This window comes from Carcharhinus amblyrhynchos, chromosome 20 (genome assembly GCF_965287045.1).
Source record: "Carcharhinus amblyrhynchos chromosome 20, sCarAmb.v2.hapA, whole genome shotgun sequence".
In the NCBI taxonomy this organism is placed as follows: domain Eukaryota; kingdom Metazoa; phylum Chordata; class Chondrichthyes; order Carcharhiniformes; family Carcharhinidae; genus Carcharhinus; species Carcharhinus amblyrhynchos.
This window is the reverse complement of record NC_137343.1, coordinates 48739654-48759645: the sequence shown is the minus strand read 5'-3', so window position 1 is coordinate 48759645 and position 19992 is coordinate 48739654. Positions and strand designations below refer to the sequence as shown.

At 43.5% G+C, this 19992-nt stretch overlaps 1 protein-coding gene across 1 annotated transcript in view; it reads right to left on the bottom strand.

The window, feature by feature from the left end:
• Nucleotides 1-19992, bottom strand: part of LOC145356007 (protein PML-like) — a 45869-nt gene that overhangs the window by 17310 nt on the left and 8567 nt on the right. Inside the window, exons 2-5 of the mRNA XM_080208561.1 lie at nt 17715-18225; nt 12679-13262; nt 12202-12242; nt 8207-8351 (exon numbers count right to left, since the gene is read on the bottom strand). Coding sequence (XP_080064687.1) covers nt 8207-8351; nt 12202-12242; nt 12679-13262; nt 17715-18225 — 1281 coding nt within the window. The remainder of the gene's footprint in view (nt 1-8206; nt 8352-12201; nt 12243-12678; nt 13263-17714; nt 18226-19992) is intronic.

Here is a 19992-nt window from a genome sequence, read left to right as displayed (position 1 = left end):
AGAATTCCAGAGATTCACCACCCTTTGAGTGAAGGAGTTCCTCCTCAACTCCGTTCTAAACTGCTCCCCCCTTATCTTGAGGCTGTGCCCTCTAGTCCTGCTGTCCTTTCTGAGCAGGAAGAATCTCTCTACCTCTACCCTATCTATCCCCTTCATTATCTTATATGTCTCTACAAGACCCCCCCTCAGCCTTCTAAATTCTAACGAGTACAGACCCAGTCTATTCTGCCTCTCTTCATAGTCCAACCCCCTCATCTCCGGTATCAGCCTAGTGAACCTCCTCTGCACTCCCTCCAAGGCCAAAATATCCTTGTGCAAGTGCGGCGACCAAAACTGCACACAGTACTCCAGCTGCAGCCTCACCAGTGCCTTGCACAGTTGCAGCAAGACCTCCCTGCTTTTATATTCTATCCCCCTCGCTATAAAGGCCAGCATCCCATTCGCCTTCTTGATCACCTGCTGCACCTGCGGACTGGGTTTTTGTGACTCATGTACAAGGACCCCCAGGTCCCTCTGCACCGTAGCATGCTGCAGCTTTTCACCCTTTAAATAGTAATCCCTCCTACCATTATTCCTGCCAAAGTGGATAACCTCACATTTGCTAGCATTGTACTCCATCTGCCAGGTCCTCGCCCACTCGCTCAGCCTATCTAGATCCCTCTGCAGACTTTTCACACCCTCCGCACAATTTGCTTTTCCACTTATCTTCGTGTCATCAGCAAATTTCGACACCCTACACTCAGCCCCCTCCTCCAGATCATCTATATAAATTGTAAATAGTTGAGGCCCCAGCACCGATCCCTGCGGCACTCCACTAGTCACCAACCGCCAATCAGAACAGCACCCATTGATACCAACTCTCTGCCTCCTATTAGACAACCAACCCTCCATCCACGCTAACAACTTATCCCCAACTCCATGCCCCCTAACCTTCTGAAGCAACCTTTTGTGCAGCACCTTATCAAACGTCTTTTGAAAATCGAGAAACACCACATCCACCGGTTCCCCTCTGTCTACTGCACTAGTCACATCCTCAGAGAATTCCGATAAATTTGTCAGACACAACTTCCCCTTAACGAATCCATGTTGCGTCTGCTTTATCAAACAATTCTTCTCAAGCTGCCTCGCTATTTCTTCTTTGATGACGGATTCAAGCATTTTTCCAACAACAGACGTTAAACTAACCAGCCTATAATTCCCTGCCTTTTGCCTGCTACCTTTTTTAAACAGCGGCGTAACATTAGCCGTCTTCCAATCTTCCGGCACTTCCCCGGAATCCAGCGAAGTTTGGTAAATAATCACCAAGGCATCTACTATCACCTCTGCCATTTCCTTCAGAACCCTGGGATGCATTCCATCCGGTCCTGGGGACTTCTCCACCATCAGTCCTGCTAGTCGATCAAGCACTACCTCTCTAGTGACAGTAATTGCATTCAGGCCCTCAACTCCTACCATCCTTCTATCTTTAATACCCAGCAAACTATTTGCGTCCTCCTCCGTGAAGACCGAGGCAAAAAAACTTATTTAAGGCCTCAGCCATTTCCTCATCCCCCACCACTAAATCCCCTCTCATCCTCTAAGGGTCCAACATTCACTCTAGCCAGCCTCCTCCTCTTTATATATTTATAAAAACTCTTACTGTCCTTTTTTTATATTTAGTGTTAGTTTAGCTTCATAGTCTATCCTTCCTTTCTTTATCAACTTCTTAGTCAATCTTTGTTGATTTTTAAACCTCTCCCAATCTTCTACTCGCCCACTACTTTGAGCCACTCTAAACGCATCAGCTTTTAATTTAATACTCTCCTTTATTTCCTTCGATAACCACGGCTGATTATCCGTTCTCCTACGTTCCTTCTTTACCATCGGAATAAATTTCTGCTGAGCACCGACAAAGATCTCCTTAAAGATCCTCCACTGTTCCTCAGCAGTCCTACCGACCAATCTGCGCCCCCAATCTACATTTGCCAATTCCTCTCTCATCCTATCATCCTACTTGTAATACTAATAAATAAACTTTAAAGTCTTAATGGTAATTTTATATAATGGGGGGATGGTGGCACAGTGATAATATCACTATGCCAACAATCAACAAGCCCAGGGGGCACAGGTTCAAATCCCACTATGGCAGCTGCAGGAATGTAAACTTAATTAATAAAAACACCTGTAATATAAAGCTGGCTCAATAATGGTACCGTGACAACTATCATCAATTGTAATTAAAAAACCATCTGGTTCACTAATGTTTTTTAGGGAAAGAAAGTTGCCATCCTTACCTGGTCTGGCCTGCATGTGACTCCAGAACCACAGCAATATGGTTGACTCTGAACCACCCTCTGAAATGACTTAGCAAGCCACTCAGTTCAAGGGCAATTAGGGACGGGCAATAAATTCTGGCCCAGCCAGTGATGCCCATATCACATGAAGGAATAAAGAAAAGAAAGTAAAAATGGAGCTTGTAGAAGGAATGGTTAGCTCTGGATAGCTGCGAGGTTCAATCCCCTTTCTAGCTGGGGTAAGCTTGGGCCTGTTTCCTCAGCCATAATAGAATCACAGTACAAGCCATGTTTTGGTGATCCTCAAATAATCAAGGATGTTACCTCAAGAAGAGAAAGATAAGGTAATCAAAGGAATGCTGCACTGAATAGGGACAAAAATGGTCTTCTTGTGGAAGCTGAGTAGAAGGTTGAGGTACCAAATGAATACTTTGAATCTGTCTTCACTAAAGAAGAATATGTTGTCAATGTTGCAGTAATGGAGGAGGTAGTATTAATAGATAAGATAAAGAAGATGGATGATTAGCAGTCCTCAAGGTAAAAAAGTCACCTGGTGCTCTACTGCCCCTTGGATATATAGTAATCAGAGGGAAGTTCATTGTCATTTTGAAAAGCACAAGCCAATAAAAAAATCAATCCTGATTTTCATTTATTTTAAAGGAAAATCACGTTTGGCAAACTTGATGGAGTTCTTTGGTAAAGTAGATATTCATTCTGGGCATGCCACTTTAGGAAGGATGTTAAGGCCTTAGAGAGGGTGCAAAAGAGATTTACTAATGGTGCAGGAATGAAGGAATATGGTGAGACTGCTAAAAGCTGGGATTGCTCTCCCTAGCTCGGGAAAGGTTAAAGAGAGTTAGGGAGCTCGGGCTGTTCAAAATCATGAAAAGTTATTCGAGTAAATAAGGAGAAACTGTTTCCAATGGCAGAACGATTGGTAAACACTGAGCACAATTTAAAGTGATTGGTTAAAGAAACAGAGGTCATATGGGGAAAACATTGCTTTTCATGCAAGTGGCTTATAATGACCTAGACTAGATTTTCGACATGGAGGCAGGAAACAGGACCAGCATTTGTTGCCCATCCCTAATTGTCCTTGAACTTTGCTAAATAATTTCAGAGGGCCTTTAAGAGGAAACCATATTGCTGTGGGTCTGGAGTCGCATGTAGACCAGATCAGATAAGAATCAGATTTCTTACCCTCAAGGACATTAGTAAACCAGATGGGTTTTTACACAATTGAGAATGTTTTCATGGTCATCATTAGACTTTAAATTCCAGATTTACTTTTAAAGAAAAATTTCAAAATCTGCCATAGTGGGATTTGAACCCAGATCCCCAGAGCATTACCTTTGGTGTTTGGATTACTAGTCTAGTTATATTACCACTACACCACCACTTGATAAGGAATTAGCAGAACATTTTGATTCAGGCCACCTCTAAATGAAACGTTATAAGACAGATTGGATACGTGACATAAATAATCTGGCTGGACTTCTAAAAAAGCCACTGAAATAATTCTATCACTGGAAAATACAGAAAAGGGGGTTCAGGACTACAGAATGCGCCACACAGCAATGTCCTCCAGTTAGGAGGGGCCTCATGTAATCAGTCCCTCTCTCCGTTCACATTGTCTGTACCTGTAAAGACTTGATTATCTGTAAAGACTCGCATTCCAACTTCCAACATTATTTTGTAAATTGAGTCTGTGTCTATGTATGCCCTGTTTGCGAACATAACTCTTCACTCACCTGAAGGAGCAACGCTGCGAAAGCTTGTGCTACCAAAGCTTGTTGTGAGACTTCTTACTGTGCTTATCCCAGTCCAATGCTGGCATCTCCACGTCAAAAATAAAAGGGGCCAAGATCTATGTTGACCACAACACTACACCTAAAAATTTCAGAGCAAGACCAGTCCCATAGTCCCTGTTGGAGAAAGTGGAAACTGAACCAGGGCACCTTGAAAGTTTAGACATAATAAGGCTCATGCAATCTGCAGATTTCTGTCAGAGGCCCAGCAATTTCATCTCTTGTCTCCCTGAGCAGTCTAGGATAGATGCCATCGGGCCCTGGGGATGTTCCCTAAAAAACCTAACACTTCCTCCCTTGTAATGGAGATTTTCTCTAGCGGGTCAACACATCCCTCTGAGACACTCCCAGTCAACACGTCCCTCTCCTTTGTGAATACTGATGCAAAGTATTCATTTAGAATCTCTCCCATTTCCTTGGGCTCTAAGCATAATTCCCCTCTGTCCCTGAGAGCTCTGATTTTTTTCCCTGACAACTCTTGTTCCTAATGTATGAATAAAATGCCTTAGGATTCTCCTTAATCCTGTCTGCCAAGGACATTTCATGACCCCTTTTTGCCCTTCTAACTCCCTGTTTGAGTTCTTTCCTACTTTCTCTGTATATTTTCTAAGATGAAAATATTGGCTAGGAGCTACATCTGGAGGCCCAGCCTCGACTCAGACATCATGGGCTTGGTGAAGCGTTGCGATTTATGCCGAGAGAATCAAAAATTCCCTCTCAGCCTCCCTACGCCCATGGGAGTGGCCTAGCAGGTTATGGGAAGCATGCACGTGAACTTTGCTGGGCCCTCTGAGTTCCATGTTTTTAATCATAGATGCATACTCCAAGTGATTGGAAATGCACTGCATGGGGTCCTTGATCTTTCATGCAATGATTGAGAAATTACAAGAAAGTTTCTGCGTGCACAGAATACCAGAAGTCCTGGTCTCTGATAACAGCACGGCTTTTAGTAACAGTGATTTCCAGAACTCCATGCTCTCTCATGGTATTCTCACATCTGGACTGTACCTTATCACCCGGACTGGCAGAACTTGTGGTGCAAGATTTCAAAACTGGCATGAAAAAGCAACCAGCAACATCCATGGGGACCAACTCGACATGATTTTTGTTTGACCGTAGGACCACGCTTCACACAATAACAAGAATTGATCCAGTGCAACTGCTATTGGGAAAGAGGCTTCATACAAGTCTGAGCTGATTGTTCCCAAACCTGGCAGGGAGAATGGAGTCCCAACAAGAAAACCAGAAAAGAAAATCACAATTCTGAAAGGGGAGAAAGAATATTTAAACAGAGGATCTGATTCACGTAAGGAATTTTGGCGATGTCCCACTTAGATCCCTGAGATCGCTAGGTTGAAAGTGGGACCGGTATCTTACGGGGCTAAAGTCGATGGCAAAATCATAAAGAAACATCTGGACCATCTCGGGACAGGGAGTCCACTCCCGAGCAGGTCTCGTTGTTATTGTTCGTCCATCGTCATCAATGGGGGCCTCGACACCATTAGTCATTTTGAGGCTAGATGCGGTGTGTTCGAAGATGACTGATCAGGCCAATTCGGGCACAGAATGTCCTGGCACATATTGGACAGACTTGTGGAGTCATTGTAGTTAGTGGCTCTGGACTTGTGCAGTTCACGCTTAAGTTGTGCTTCAGCAATGCACCTTACTTTGTAAGCTTGACAGCCCTTGTGGATGAGGCAGCACCAGGTAGGGTGGTTTTGTGCCAGTGTTTCCCAGGTGGTCGTGTCTATGTCAAGCGACTTCAGGGAGGCCTTGAGTGTGTCTTTGTAACGTTTCTTTTGCCCTCCATGCGAGTGTCTACCTGCAGAGAGTTCCCCAAAAAGGAGCTGCTTGTGCATGCACTCGTCCGGCATATGGATGACGTGACCTGCCCACCAGGTCTGTGCTCTCATCAGCAATGTGTGGACTGATGGTAGACTTGCTCTAGAGAGAACTTCAGTGTCTGGTACTTTGTCTTGCCATCTGATGCATAATATTCTGCGAAGACGAGTCATGTCGAAATGATTGAGCTGTTTTGCATGCCTTTGATACACAGTTCATGTTTCATAGGCATACAGGAGGGTAGTGAGTACTGCGGCGCTGTAGATCTTCAGTTTTGTTGTTGGGCTGATTCCTCGACATTCCCATACAGTGGAGCACATTCTACCGAAAGTGGAACTTGCCTTTGCTATTCTGCAGTTAACTTCTGTATCAATAGTCACTGCTTGGGAGAGGATGCTGCCAAAGTAAGTGAAACTGGTCCACTGCCTGCAGTTTCTGCCCTTTGATTGTGATTATGGGCTCTGTGTACGGTGCATGAGGAGCAGGCTGGTGCATAACTTCGGTCTTTTTAATGTTGATGGTGAGTCCAAAGTTGTCACAAACCGTGGAAAATTTGTCCATATTGACTTGCATCTCTGGCTCTGAGCCAGTGTACAGGGCTCAGTCATTGGCAAAGAGGAAGTCTCTCACAAGAGTCTCCTTCACTTTGATAATAGCTTGAAGTCGCCTCAGGTTGAAGAACTTCCCATCCGCTCTGTACTTGTGGCTGATTGCAGTAACACTGTCCTGGAAGACATCATTCAGCATGGCAGTAAACATCATGCTGAACAGTGGATGCGAGCACACAGCCCTGTTTCATGCCATCTCTGGGATCTCTAAATTGAAAGTGGGACCAGTATCTTACGGGGCTAAAGTCTATTCAAGATCGTAAAGAAACATCTGGACCATCTCGGGACAGAGAGTCCACTCCCGAGCAGGTCTCACCAACACCATGGAGTCTGCCATCTCCAGAGTCTACCCACAATGCGAAGCCACCTGTATTAGCCCCGCCAAAAAATGAGGACATGGACTTTGAGATGGAAGCAGAGGAACCTAATATCCCAGCTAAAGTTGAACCTGAGGAGGAGCCCACATCAGTAATCTGTGACACTCCCGCTGGAAACAAAGGTCTCCCATTCCATTCACACTGCTAGATATGCCTTCAACAGACCTCAGACTGACTGCCAAGCAGTGGAAAGGAGACTGTCATGGCAATGACCAATTTTGCTGGAATGCAGGCAATCTCCCCAAGTAAGCAGTGATTATGGAAGCCAAACTAAAGGAAAATCTGGGGCATTGGTGGGACCTGCCTGGGGCTTGATGGAGGTGGGAGCCTTGTTTGAGTGGCCAAGGGGAGGGTTAAAGGGAAGGAGATAATATGGCTTGGGGGGCAGGTTAGGAAACTGGGGTTCTCCAATGGTCACAAGGGACCCCCAAAACAGGCCCCTCCCCTATCCCTTGCCTGACATTAACTCACCCTCTAAAAGCTGCGGGGCTTCAGGACGAAATACTTATGCTGCCATTAATGGGCCACTTAAGGGCTTTAATAGGCTCATGAGTGGGTGGGGCCACCTGTAAAATTGGAGACAGGTCAGGAATGGGCAGAAAGACAGTAAGCTGTGTACTCCATTGTAAAGCCCTGCCCACAGCACAACTTATGGCACGGAAAGCCCATTCAGCCCATTGAGTCCATGGCATCTCCTCAGGGAGCAACCCAGTCATTCCCACTTGCCCACGCAGTCCCTGCAGGTTTAGTTCCATCAAGTCTCCATCCAATTCCCTCCATTACTCCCCTCCGTATCCCTCACCAAAATCATAAATCAGTGTCCCCTGGTCCTTATATCCTCAGCTGGTGGGAGAGGCTTGTCTTGGTTTACCTTATCTAAACCTGCATAATCTCATACACTCACCTGACGAAGGAACAGCATTCCAAAAGCTAGTGGCGTTTACCACCAAATAAACCTGTTGGACTTTAACCTGGTGTTCTGAGACTTCTTACTGTGTTTACCAGTTTTCCTGACAGTGCAATTTCTCCTTTACTACTCTAGCAAAATCCTTCATAATTCTGAACATGTTTCATTAAATCTTCCCTTTGCTTTCTCTATTTTAAGGGAAACAATTTTAGTTCTTCGACTTTCTTTACATAACTGCTGTCCATCATCCCTGGAACCACTCTTGTAAATCTCCTTTACATCCTCTCTAAGATCTTGACATTGTCCCTAAAGTGTGATTCCCAGAACTGGCCATACTACTCCAGCTGAGGTCAAATCAGTGATTTGCAAAGATGTCAAAAGAGATACTTACTAGATGGTGAGACCACGTTTTCAAACTCATCCATGTCAGTGCCATCCACTGTTGCTCTGAGCAAAGGAGAGGAGTCCATCTCGTTCCTTGCTGGGAGCATCCCGAGGTTGGTCGAGCCCTCTCCTGTTAAACATCCCTCCCTGTCCTAGAAATGGAACAACAGTAGGGAATACTAGAGGAATTGATAGAGTGCTACTGTGACAAGAGTCCCATTTTCTTGGGGGCAACACTATACAAAGACATTAGCATGCCCTTTGAGTTGGTCAAACCAATTTAGAGCAAAGCTCATGGTGCCTCATGACATGTGTCTTATATAAAAAGGAAGAGGCTGGGTAGGGTGAACGTTGGACCCTTAGAGGATGAGAAGGGGGACTTAGTGGTAGGGGATGGGGATATGGCTGAGGTCTTGAATAACTTTTTTGTTTCGGTCTTCACGGAGGAGGACGTGAATAATTTGCCGGGTGTTAGAGATGGAAAGGTGGTAGGACTGGAGGGTCTCAATGACATTATTGTTACTAGAGAGGCGGTGCTCGACGGACTGGAGGGGGCTGATTGTGGACAAGTCCCCAGGACCGGATGGAATGCATCCGAGGGTTCTGAAAGAAATGGCGGAGGTGATAGTGGATGCCTTGGTGGTTATTTTCCAGACGTCGCTGGGTCCGGGGAAGTGCCGGAAGATTGGAGAGCAGCTAATGTTACGCCGTTGTTTAAGAAGGGTGCCAGGCAAAAGGCAGGGAATTGTAGGCCAGTTAGTTTAACGTCTGTTGTAGGTAAAGTGTTAGAATCCGTCATCAAGGAGGAAATAGCGAGGCATCTTGAGGGGAATTGCTTGATAGAGCAGACGCAGCACGGTTTCGTTAAGGGGAAGTCGTGTCTGACAAATTTACTGGAGTTCTATGAGGATGTGTCTAGGGCCGTGGATAGAGGAGAGCCGGTGGATGTGGTCTTTCTTGATTTTCAGAAGGCGTTTGACAAGGTACCTCACAAGAGGTTATTGCAGAAGGTTAGGGGACATGGAGTTGGGGGTAGGCTGTTAGCGTGGATAGAGGATTGGTTGTCAAATAGGAGGCAGAGAGTGGGGGTCAACGGGTGCTATTCGGATTGGCGGTTGGTAACTAGTGGAGTGCCCCAGGGGTCGGTGCTGGGGCCTCAGCTATTTACCATTTATATAGATGATCTGGAGGAGGGAACCGAGTGTATGGTGTCGAAATTTGTTGATGACACCAAGATTGGTGGAACGGCAAATTGCGCGGAGGGTGTGGAGAGTCTGCAGAAGGATCTAGATGGGCTGGGCGAATGGGCCAGGAACTGGCAAATGGAATTTAATGTTGGCAAGTGCGAGGTGGTCCACTTTGGTAGGAATAATGGTAGGAAGGATTATTACTTACGTGGCGAAAAACTGCAGCAGGCGACGGTGCAGAGGGACCTCGGGGCCCTTGTGCATGAGTCGCAAAAACCCAGCTTGCAGGTGCAGCAGGTGGTCAGGAAGGCGAATGGGATGCTGGCCTTCATAGCGAGGGGGATTGAATATAAAAGTAGGGAGGTCTTGCTGTGGCTGTATAGGGCATTGGTGAGGCCGCAGCTGGAGTACTGTGTGCAGTTTTGGGTGCCGTACTTACGCAAGGATATTTTGGCCTTGGAGGGAGTGCAGAGGAGGTTTACTAGGCTGATGCCGGAGTTGAGGGGGTTGAGCTATGAGGAGAGGCTGAATAAACTAGGCTTGTACTCGTTAGAGTTTAGAAGAATGAGGGGAGATCTCATTGAGACATATAAGATGATGAATGGGATGGATAGGATAGAGGTGGACAGACTCTTCCCGCTCAGAAAGGACAGTAGGACTAGGGGGCACAGCCTCAAGATAAAGGGGGGTGCTGTTTAGAACGGAGTTGAGGAAGAACTTCTTCACTCAAAGGGTGGTGAATCTCTGGAATTCTCTGCCCGTTGAAGTGTTGGAGGCTACCTCGCTAAATATTTTTAAGACGCGGGTTGATGGGTTTTTGACAAGAGAGGGGATTAAGGGTTATGGGGAGAGGGCGGGAATGTGGAACTGAGCCACGACAGATCAGCCACGACCTTATTGAATGGCAGGGCAGGCTCGAAGGGCTAGATAGCCTACTCCTTCTCCTATTTCTTATGTTCTTATGTTCTTCTAAGGGAAGCATACAATGATTTGTCATCCCTGAGGGGGAGCATCAAATCCTGTTTCTGTTTGGCTCAGTTGATAGCATTCACAGATCTGAGGGAAGCACATAGGTGTAGAGACTTTCAGATGAGACATAGAACGTACAAAACTGCAGCACAAACAGGCCCTTCGGCCCACAAGTTTTGCTGATCATATCCCTACCTACAAGGCCTACCTATAACCCTCAATCCCATTAAATCCCATGTACTCATCCAGAAGTCTCTTAAAAGACCCCAACGAGTTCGCCTCCACCACCACCGACAGCAGCCGAATCCACTCACCCGCCACCATCTGAGTGAAAAACTTACTCCTGACATCTCCTCTGTACCTACTCCCCAGCATCTTAAACCTGTGTCCTCTCATAGTGACCATTTCAGTCCTGGGAAATAGCCTCTGAGAATCCATCCTATCTATACCTCTCAACATCTTATAAACCTTTATCAGGTCACCTCTCATCCTTCATCTCTCCAGGCAGAAAAGACCGAGCTCCCTCAACCTATCCTCATGAGGAATGCCACCCAATCCAGACAACATCCTTGTAAATACCTTCCATATCTTTCTTGTAATGAGGTGACCAGAAGTGCGCACAGTACTCCAAGTGGGGTCTGACAAGGGTCTTATAAAGCTGCAGCATTATCTCCCGATCCTAACTCAATCCCTCGATTAATGAAGGCTAGTACACCATATGCCTTCTTGACCACATCCTCCATCTGCAAGGCCGATTTAAGAGTCCTATGGACCCGGACCCCGAGGTCTTTCTGATCCTCTACACTGCTAAGAGTCTTACCCTCGATACTATACTCCTTCATCCCATTGGACCTGCCAAAATGGACCACTACACATTTATCCGGGTTGAAGTCTATCTGCCACTTCTCCACCCAGTCTTGCATCCTATCTATGTCACGCTGCAACTTCTGACATCCCTCCAGACTATCCACAACACCACCAACCTTCGTGTCGTTGGCAAACTTACCAACTCATCCCTCCACTTCCTTCCTTTACATAACTGCTGTCCCTCATGAGAGCTTGCATGGGGGACCTGCAATGAGACATTGAACTTAGGCCCTATCTACCCTCCCAAGTGGGTATGTCACTACTTTGAGGTGGAGCAGGGGATTATCACTAGTGTCCACCCTGACTATTTTCATCCCACGATCCCCAAAACATTCATCTAATTTGTCATTTGTCAGTGAATTGGCTGTTCCGCTACCTACATAACAACAGTGTGAATGCTTCCGATAACAGTAATCCATTGATCCGAAAGTGCTTTGGGACATCTGAATGCCTTTAATTTTCTCTATCTTCCACAGAGAAAAAGGCAAATAAGCGATAGTCCAGTCAACTTGCAACATTTTCATTACCTTGCAGCTTCTAGAGGGGTCTTGTGGTGCAATGGGTTAGTGCCCCTACCCCTGTATCAGAATCTCTAGGTTCAAGTCCCATCTCAGGACTTGATGGTCAAGGAAGGTGCATTCATAATGCAGCCAATATGGTTAAGCACCAACCTGTAAAATCCTTCCAACACACACCAATGGTATTTGGTAAGAGCAGGAGAAATTGCTGATTAGCCATATGATAGAACGAACATTGCAGCCTGTACCATCACTATCCATAGCTCTAAAATACAACATGAATGTTGCCACAGCAGCTTGGATTTGCTGAGTGAACTATAATGCACAAACACCAGCTTCTTCCAAAAGCCAACCAGATTAATCTGCTCCAGCCCCTCGGAAATATCTGCTCTTCTTATTAATCAAAGTTGGCTATCACATAAACGGTTAATCAATTAGATCACAGTTTATGTTCTACTTACCAGCAGAATCTCCTCGTCTTCAAAATCATCCTCACTCTGCTCTGAAAGCAAGACAACAATCAGATCGAGGTGACTTGTTAATGAGGGGAATTCTCAGCAATGCAACAACACTGGTGCTCATTGCTTAGCAGAACATGCGGTCACATTTCAAAACAACTACGTGAATTTAAGTGGAGCTCCTCAAGCAAAATCACAGCTATGTTTCTATAAGCAATACACATAGTAACAGAACTACAATATCGCAGCTTCATCCATCCGAAGCGTCAAACGCTCCCAGGACAGGTACAACTTGGGATTAGATACACATTAAAGCTCCCGCTACACTGTCCCCATCAAACACTCCCAGGACAGGTACAGCGTGGGGTTAGTTACACAGTGAAGCTCCCTCTACACTGTCCTCATCAAAAGCTCCCAACATACGGATTGACTGGGTTAGATAGAATAACATTTCCTCTACATTTATTAAGTACCAGTTACCTTTCTTTGTGATGAGATATCCGAGAAGATTCTGTGTTTCCAATGTGCATTCAGTAAGCTTTTTCAAAGTGCCTTCCTTAGTCACATCAACTGGCATCTCTGCTATTAGGGCTGTTAATGCTGATCTGATTGTTTTACACATTTCTATCATCTCCTCAGTAGTGCCAAACTTCAGCATTAGTTCTGCCAACCTTTTCCCGGCTCCCATTCTTTTACTTATTTGTTCTGTTTGTTTCAGGCTCTCATTCAGCTCACTCTCCTCCGAATTACATGCATCTTCCAGCATCTTCAGCAATTCCTCCCCTTGCTTATCGATCTTTTGTATTGTGGCAGAAGCCTTCTGTCTAATTAATGCTTCTATGTCATTTTTTTCAGTGTCCATGCTTTCCTCCAGCAATTTCAGTTGTGTGTAGGTTTCAGTAAATTTATTGTGATTTTTTTGGGTTGTGTCCACTATTTGTTTCAACTCTTCCTTCTTCAGGGCCACCTCCTGCTTAATGTCATGATAATGGTGCTCTGGGGAGATGTGATAAAGCAGCAGGCAATTGCAGCAAATGCTCATGGAACATGTCTTACAGAAAAATCTGAAAATGAATTACACAAAGGATGATGCGGTGAAATAGAGATTCAACAACAACTACTTGGATTTGCAGAGCCCTGCAACATACTGTAACATCCCAGGGTATTATCTCAAGCAAAATTTGACACTGAGCCACATAATGAGATACTTTTAGAATTGCATAAATTGATGCCACAGAGAGAAGCCATTCATCCCATTGTGTCGGTGCCCATACAAAAACCTAATGTCACTTTCCAATCTGGGATATTGTCTTGCACAGCCACTCATCACCCCCGCCCCATCTGCAAGACATTTATTATAGAATGTCATCCTTTACCTCTAATACCAGCACATGGACTAACAAACTCAAATATCTTCTTAATGTTCTTTATTAAATCAAAAAAAAAATTTTTTAAATCCTTACATGAGATCGGTATTGATCATAACTCATTTGAAAGCGGCTTATCATCAGGAGGCTACAAGTGTGTTGTCTTGATCACTGACACTAGCCTCAGTAAGACTATAGGCTGAAAACCCCAAAGAGTTGTCTCTCTGACAGGGTTAAATGTGGATACAATACATCATCATGTTCTATCTGTGTGCAGATGATACATTATTTTGTTTAGTGGTAAGGTTAGCTGTTGTCATGTGTTGCATGTGGTCATGAATGAGTTGTTCATTGCAGTTCAAGCATTAGGACTAGGACTTAGGAACAGCAGTAGGCCATTTAGCCCCTTGAGCCTGCTCAGCCATTTAATAGGTTCCTACCTGATCTGGTTGTAATCTCAACTCCATTCCTGTCTGCACCCACATAACCCTTGACTCCCTTGTCAATAAGATAATCCAAATCAGCCTTGAATAAATTCAATGACCCAGCCTTCTTTGCTTTCTTAGGAAGGGAATTCCACAGATTACAGACCAGCTGAGAGAAAGATTTTCTCTTGATCTTCATCTTAAAATGCAGACTTCTTAGTCCTAAAACAAGTTCTATCCTCTCCTGCAAGTAAAAACATCCTGTTATCCATCCTATCGAGGCTCTTCAAGATCTTATATATTTCAGTAATATCACCCCTAGTGCTTCATTCTTATGAATGCTTTCTGGAAATAAGTACATGATATCAACAGGTTGCCCTTTATCAACCTTACTGCTTCCTCAAACAAAATCAATAAATTTGTTAAAAATATTTTCCTTTCACAATGTCATGTTGACATTGCCAAAATGAATTTTGATGCCCTAAGTATCCTGCTATAAGATTCCTGCAAATTTCCTATGACCGAGGTTAGACTAACTGACCTGTAGTTCCTTGCTTTCTGTCTCCTTCCTTTCTTGAATAAAAGCATGAAATTAGCTTTTTGTCATTCTTTTACAGGATGTGGGCATCATTGGCTAAGTCTGCATTTTTATTACCTATCCCTAATTATTCTTGAGAAGGTGGTGGTCAGCCAACACTTTAACCACAGCACTCCATGTGGTAGAAGTACACCACAATGCTGTTAGGGAGGGAATTCCAGGATTTTGACTCAGCAATGTATTTCCAAGTCAGGATGATATGTGGCTTGGAGGAAGACCTGCAGGTACTGCTGTTCCCACGTATCTACTGCTTTTCTCCTTCTTGATGGTCTAAGTCACGAATTTGAAATATCCAATCCACCAAGACCCTTCTAGAATCTAAGGAATTTTTGAAGATTATAGCCAATGCTTCTGATATCTCTGCATCCTCTTCTTTTAAGACCCTAGGATGCAGGTCATCTGGTCCTGGGAACTTGTCAGCCTTTACATCAAATAGTTTTCCAGCACCGTTTCTCTAGTGATGGTGGTTATTTTAAGTTCCTCTCTCCTGTTCACCTCTTAATTTTCAATTATCTTTGAGAAGTTTTCTAAGTCCTCTACAGTGAAGACAGACACAAAATACCTGTTCAACACTTTTAATATTTCCTTGTTTTCATTATTAACTCACTTTCTAGAGGTCCAACACTGGCTTTAGTTACTCTTCTGTTATTTAAATATCTGTCGAAACTCTTACTGTTTTTATCTTTCTGTCATATTCTATTTTCTCTCTCAATTTTTTTAGTCACTCTTTGTTAGCTCTTATAATTTGATCGATCTTTTGACTCACCCCTAATCTTCACAGATTTTTACAATGCTTCTTTCAGTTCGATTCTCTCCTTAACTTTCTTATTCAGCCTTGGATGATGCAACCTTCTCATAGAGTCTTTGTTTTCACTGGGATAAATTTTTCTTGAGAAGTATCTCCTGAAAGGCCAGCCATTGCATCTCCACTGTCCTACTGTTTAACCTAGTTTCCCAATTCACTGTCTTGTCCCTGACCAAATCAGAAAGCCTAATCTTAAGTTGTGTGATTACCTCCTGGTACAAAGTGTCCAGATAACTTTCCCCTTCCAGATGCATCGCAGCATCTACAGCTTGGCCCAGCTCAATGACTCTGAGCTGAAGCTCCTCCAGCCGCAGTCACTTTCTGCAGGCTTGAGGAGCTTTGGCTCAGAGTCACTGAGCTGGAGGCTAAGCTGCGGATACTGTGATTCTTACATGAGTGTTCATTATCAAACATAGGGACAGGAGGAGCCCCTTGAGCTTGTTCTGCCATTCAGCAAGATCATGGTTGATCAGTGTCCTAATCTTTGCCATATCAACTTTAGTTAACAAAATATATATCAAATTAATCATTCATCTAGGTACCAATTACCATTTGCAGAACAGAGTTCCAAACTTCTACCATCCTTTGTGAGAAAATGTGTTTCCTAATTTCACTCCCAAAAGATTTGGTTCTAATTTTTAGGTATGGCCCAGGTTCACCAACCAAATTAAATCAATCTACTCTTTTGTGTTTCCCTTTAACTCTTCAATCAAATCACCTCTCATCTCCTGTATTCCAGGATATACAATCCTTGCTTCTGTAATCTTTCCTTGAAATTTAACCCTGGGATTCCTAGTAAATCTTCACTGTATTCCCTCTAATATACCTTTCCTGTGATGCCCAGAACTGCTCACAGTGACTCCAGCTGTGACTTAAGAACAGCTTTGTACAGCTGAAGCTTGTCTTTTGGAGCTTAGACCTTCTGGATAGAAAGGCATTAGCCTTTTCATTATTTCTGTATCCATTCATCACATCTTCAAAACTACAATCAGATTTGTCAGATATAACCAAGTTTTTACAAATCCACACAGGCTCTCTCTGATCAGCTGAAAATTTTCAAGGTGATCCTTCATTATAGACTCTAGTAATTTTCTGATAACAGATGCTAGACTCGCTGCTCTATAATTCTCTGGTTTTCCTCCCTAATCTTTCTTAAATAGCAGAGTGAGATGCACAATTTTCCATTCTAAAATAGGTTTCCCAACGGAGAGAACTTTGGAAGTTTATAGTTAGAACATTGGCAATGTTCTCATGTAATTTCTTTAAACCTGGGATGGAAAAATCTGGTCTTGGGGATTTGTCACTTTTTAGTTTAATAGTTTTCTTCATTATTGTTATTTTGTTTACATTCCTTCGGGTTATTCCTGTCCCTGATTCAATATGAGTTTCTTTAGAATATCTGGCATGTTGATCTCTTCCCCATTGTAAATATTAACACAAAGTCAGCATTCAACATCTCTGCCATTTTCATATCTTCATCAACAATTTCAATGAATCACATCGCTCCTGAGAACCCTCCTTTCCCTAACATCATTGTAATTTTAAACATTTTTCATACTCTTTTAGATATTTCCTTTCTGTGCCTTTTTCTGTTTTGTCACACTTTGCTCTTGTTGGTATCTTTCCTAGTTGCCAGAATTTGGGAGTTCTTTTGTATTTTTGTATGCTTTTTCTTTTAGTTTTACATTGCCTCTGAACCTCTTCAGTTTTCCACGGCTGTCATTTTTTGGCAAGTGAGACTCCTGTCCTTTAAAGTACAAATTGGTTTTGTATCACATTTATTTTTTCTGAACACCTCCCTGAATTGCCCAGTTTACTGTGGACAGTGTCTCTTTCCATTGAAGTCAACCTTAGCTAAATCTAGAATTTTAGTAAGTGCTTCTTGTTTCTCCCTTCCAAATATAACTTGACCATATTATGATCATTGTTACTTAAATGTTCAAACATTGTTGAGCTGTTAATAAACTTGGCTCACTACTCACTTACTCTCCTTGTTTCTTCTAAGTGCATCCATAACCCTTTTTGTACTCCCTTCATCTTTTTGGCTGATTAACTTTGTACTTCCTTTATTTTTGTCTCTTCAAATGGCCTGTTAATTAGGCAGTCAGTCTGATAATATAGCCTCTCCTGCATTGCCACTGCAGAATATGCCTTTAGTGGTGGATATATATTAGAGTAACAAATGGCAGTTTGGCCTGCAATTCCTATACTTACAACCAACAACATTCTCAATTAGGGGATCATACATGCTGTAAGCATTCCTGAAAGACAAAATCGTAGGCAACATATAATCTGAGAGATCATTCTCTGTATGGTATTACCTAATATGCTGCTCCTTATGGTCTGGACAAATGGTCTCTTTCCCATTCTTTGCCAAAATAACAAAGTCTTCAAAGCCAAGCGTTTTCAGATCATCCAGGGTCTTCACCAAGTGCCCATATCTCTCTGTTAACAGTTGGTGGGAATGGCAACATTTCAGGCACAAGAGCCAATTGCACTCGAAGCACAGGGAGGTGGCAGGCCTGTCGTCCCCCAAGGCCTGGCACAGACTACACCAGATGTCCAACCCCATTCTAATCCTCTCCCTTAACTGCAGCTTGCTCAGCAAGTTTACAACAAACGTGTTGTCCTGTAAGCTTGTGACGTCTCCAGTTGTGGGGGCACTGCAGACAGGACAGGTGGAAGCACTTTGACTTGCCCAATCATTCCGTAAGCACTCCTGGCAAATGCTGTGCAGACATGGGAGAAGCTTGGGTCTGTCCGGCTGTTTATGGCAAACTCCACACTCAAGTTTCTCAGACACGAGACTCTCCTCAGATGCAGTTTCCGCCACTTTAACAAAGAAAAGACATTGAAATGAACAGCATGGTTTTTTGATAAAGAGACATCAATGGCAGACATTATGAAGAATTAAACCATTAGGACAATCCTTTATTCAGACAGACATTCTCAGTCACAGCAGAATCCCTGTACAGATCCACTCACCATCTGAACTAATGTTTTGTTCTTTAACTTCATAACGTCTGCTGTCTGGGCTCACTTTCAGCAGCATTTCTTCCCTCAGTAACAAGGTACATTTATACAGTGACTCAAATATATTGCTACCTCCACAACATAGAAGAAAGGCCCTGGCCCTTCACTGTACATTCAGAAAAAAAACTGACACTGGACAAAGAAAGAGACATTAGGACAAGGAAACAAAAGCTTGGGCAAAGATGTTTCAAGGCTCATCCTAAAGGAGGAGTGAGGGGGGGGGGGGGTAGGGGCTACGGCAAAGAGGAGAAAATTCTGGAGTTTTGGACCTGTCAGCTGAAGGCATGGTCACTAAGGAGGCAAAGGAAATTAGGGATATGTAAGGAGCCAGAGTTGGAGGAATGGAAGATCTCAGAGTGTTGTGGGCTTGATGGAAACTTTAGAGGGAGGGAGGCCACTTGAGATTTGAAAACAAAACAAAAATTTTAAAATCAAGGCAAAGCTGGACCAGGAGCCAGTCAAGGTCAGCAGCAGGTTCAGGACTTGGAGAGATTTAAGACATAGGCAGCAGGGTTTTGGATAAGTTGAAGTTTACAAAAGAATGAGAGGCTGAGCTGGACAGCACTTAAATAATTGAGTCTGGAGATGACAAAGGTACAGGTGAGGACTTCAGCAGCAGATGAGCTGAGGCAGGGTGGGGAAAGGACATATATTATGATGGCGAAAGTAGTTGATAATTGAGAAGATCTTGGGGTAGCAAGTACAGCTCACAGTCCAAAAGGAGACTGAGCTTACAAAGTGTTCAGCCAGAGAGAACATTGGGATCAGTGGTCAGTAAACCAAACTGCCAGATGAAGAACATGACTGGAGTTATTCAGAGTATCCATATAGTGATACGTTGCCCAGCCAAACTAAATACTTAATCACTGAATAAATTAACCAATTAAACAACATACAAGAACACAATCTGCCTCAGATTCCACCGGGACCAAATGACTTTTGTTTGTAACATGCACAGAAACACCTGTTTGAAAGGAAGCAGCTTTGCTCTCCTGCATTGATTATGCGCAGGTGAACCACACGGATTTGGTTTGACTCCATGGGAACCAATTATATTAACAATGAAGCTTTGATGTAATCAAAGATTAGTGTTTGATGCAGCTTAAATTAGGTCCCTGCAGCTTCACGCCTGTAAAAGATACACTTGGTTAAAAAGAACATTGGACCATTGAAGTCATAGGAGTGTATCAATTTCTGTAACTTCTAGAAGCATGTGGAATAAACTGTAGAGTGATCAACCACCCATCCATAAGGCGCTAGTTTTAATTTTAAGTGTTTATGTCGATATTTTAACTATTATTGAAGGGGATTGTGATACCAAGCTTGGAAATGTAATGAATAATGAGGAGAAAGTTACAGATTTCAGGAGGGAACAGACAGGCTGTGAGATGGGCAACCACAGGATGAACAAAATTTACAAAAAAATTTACAGAAGAAAGGTAATTTGGTATATTTAGTATGAGCTATCCAATTAGTCTCATTCACTGCTCTTTCCCCAAAACCCTGCCAATCTTTCCTTTTCACGCATTTGTCTATCTCTCTCTCTCTATACACACCACCATCCCC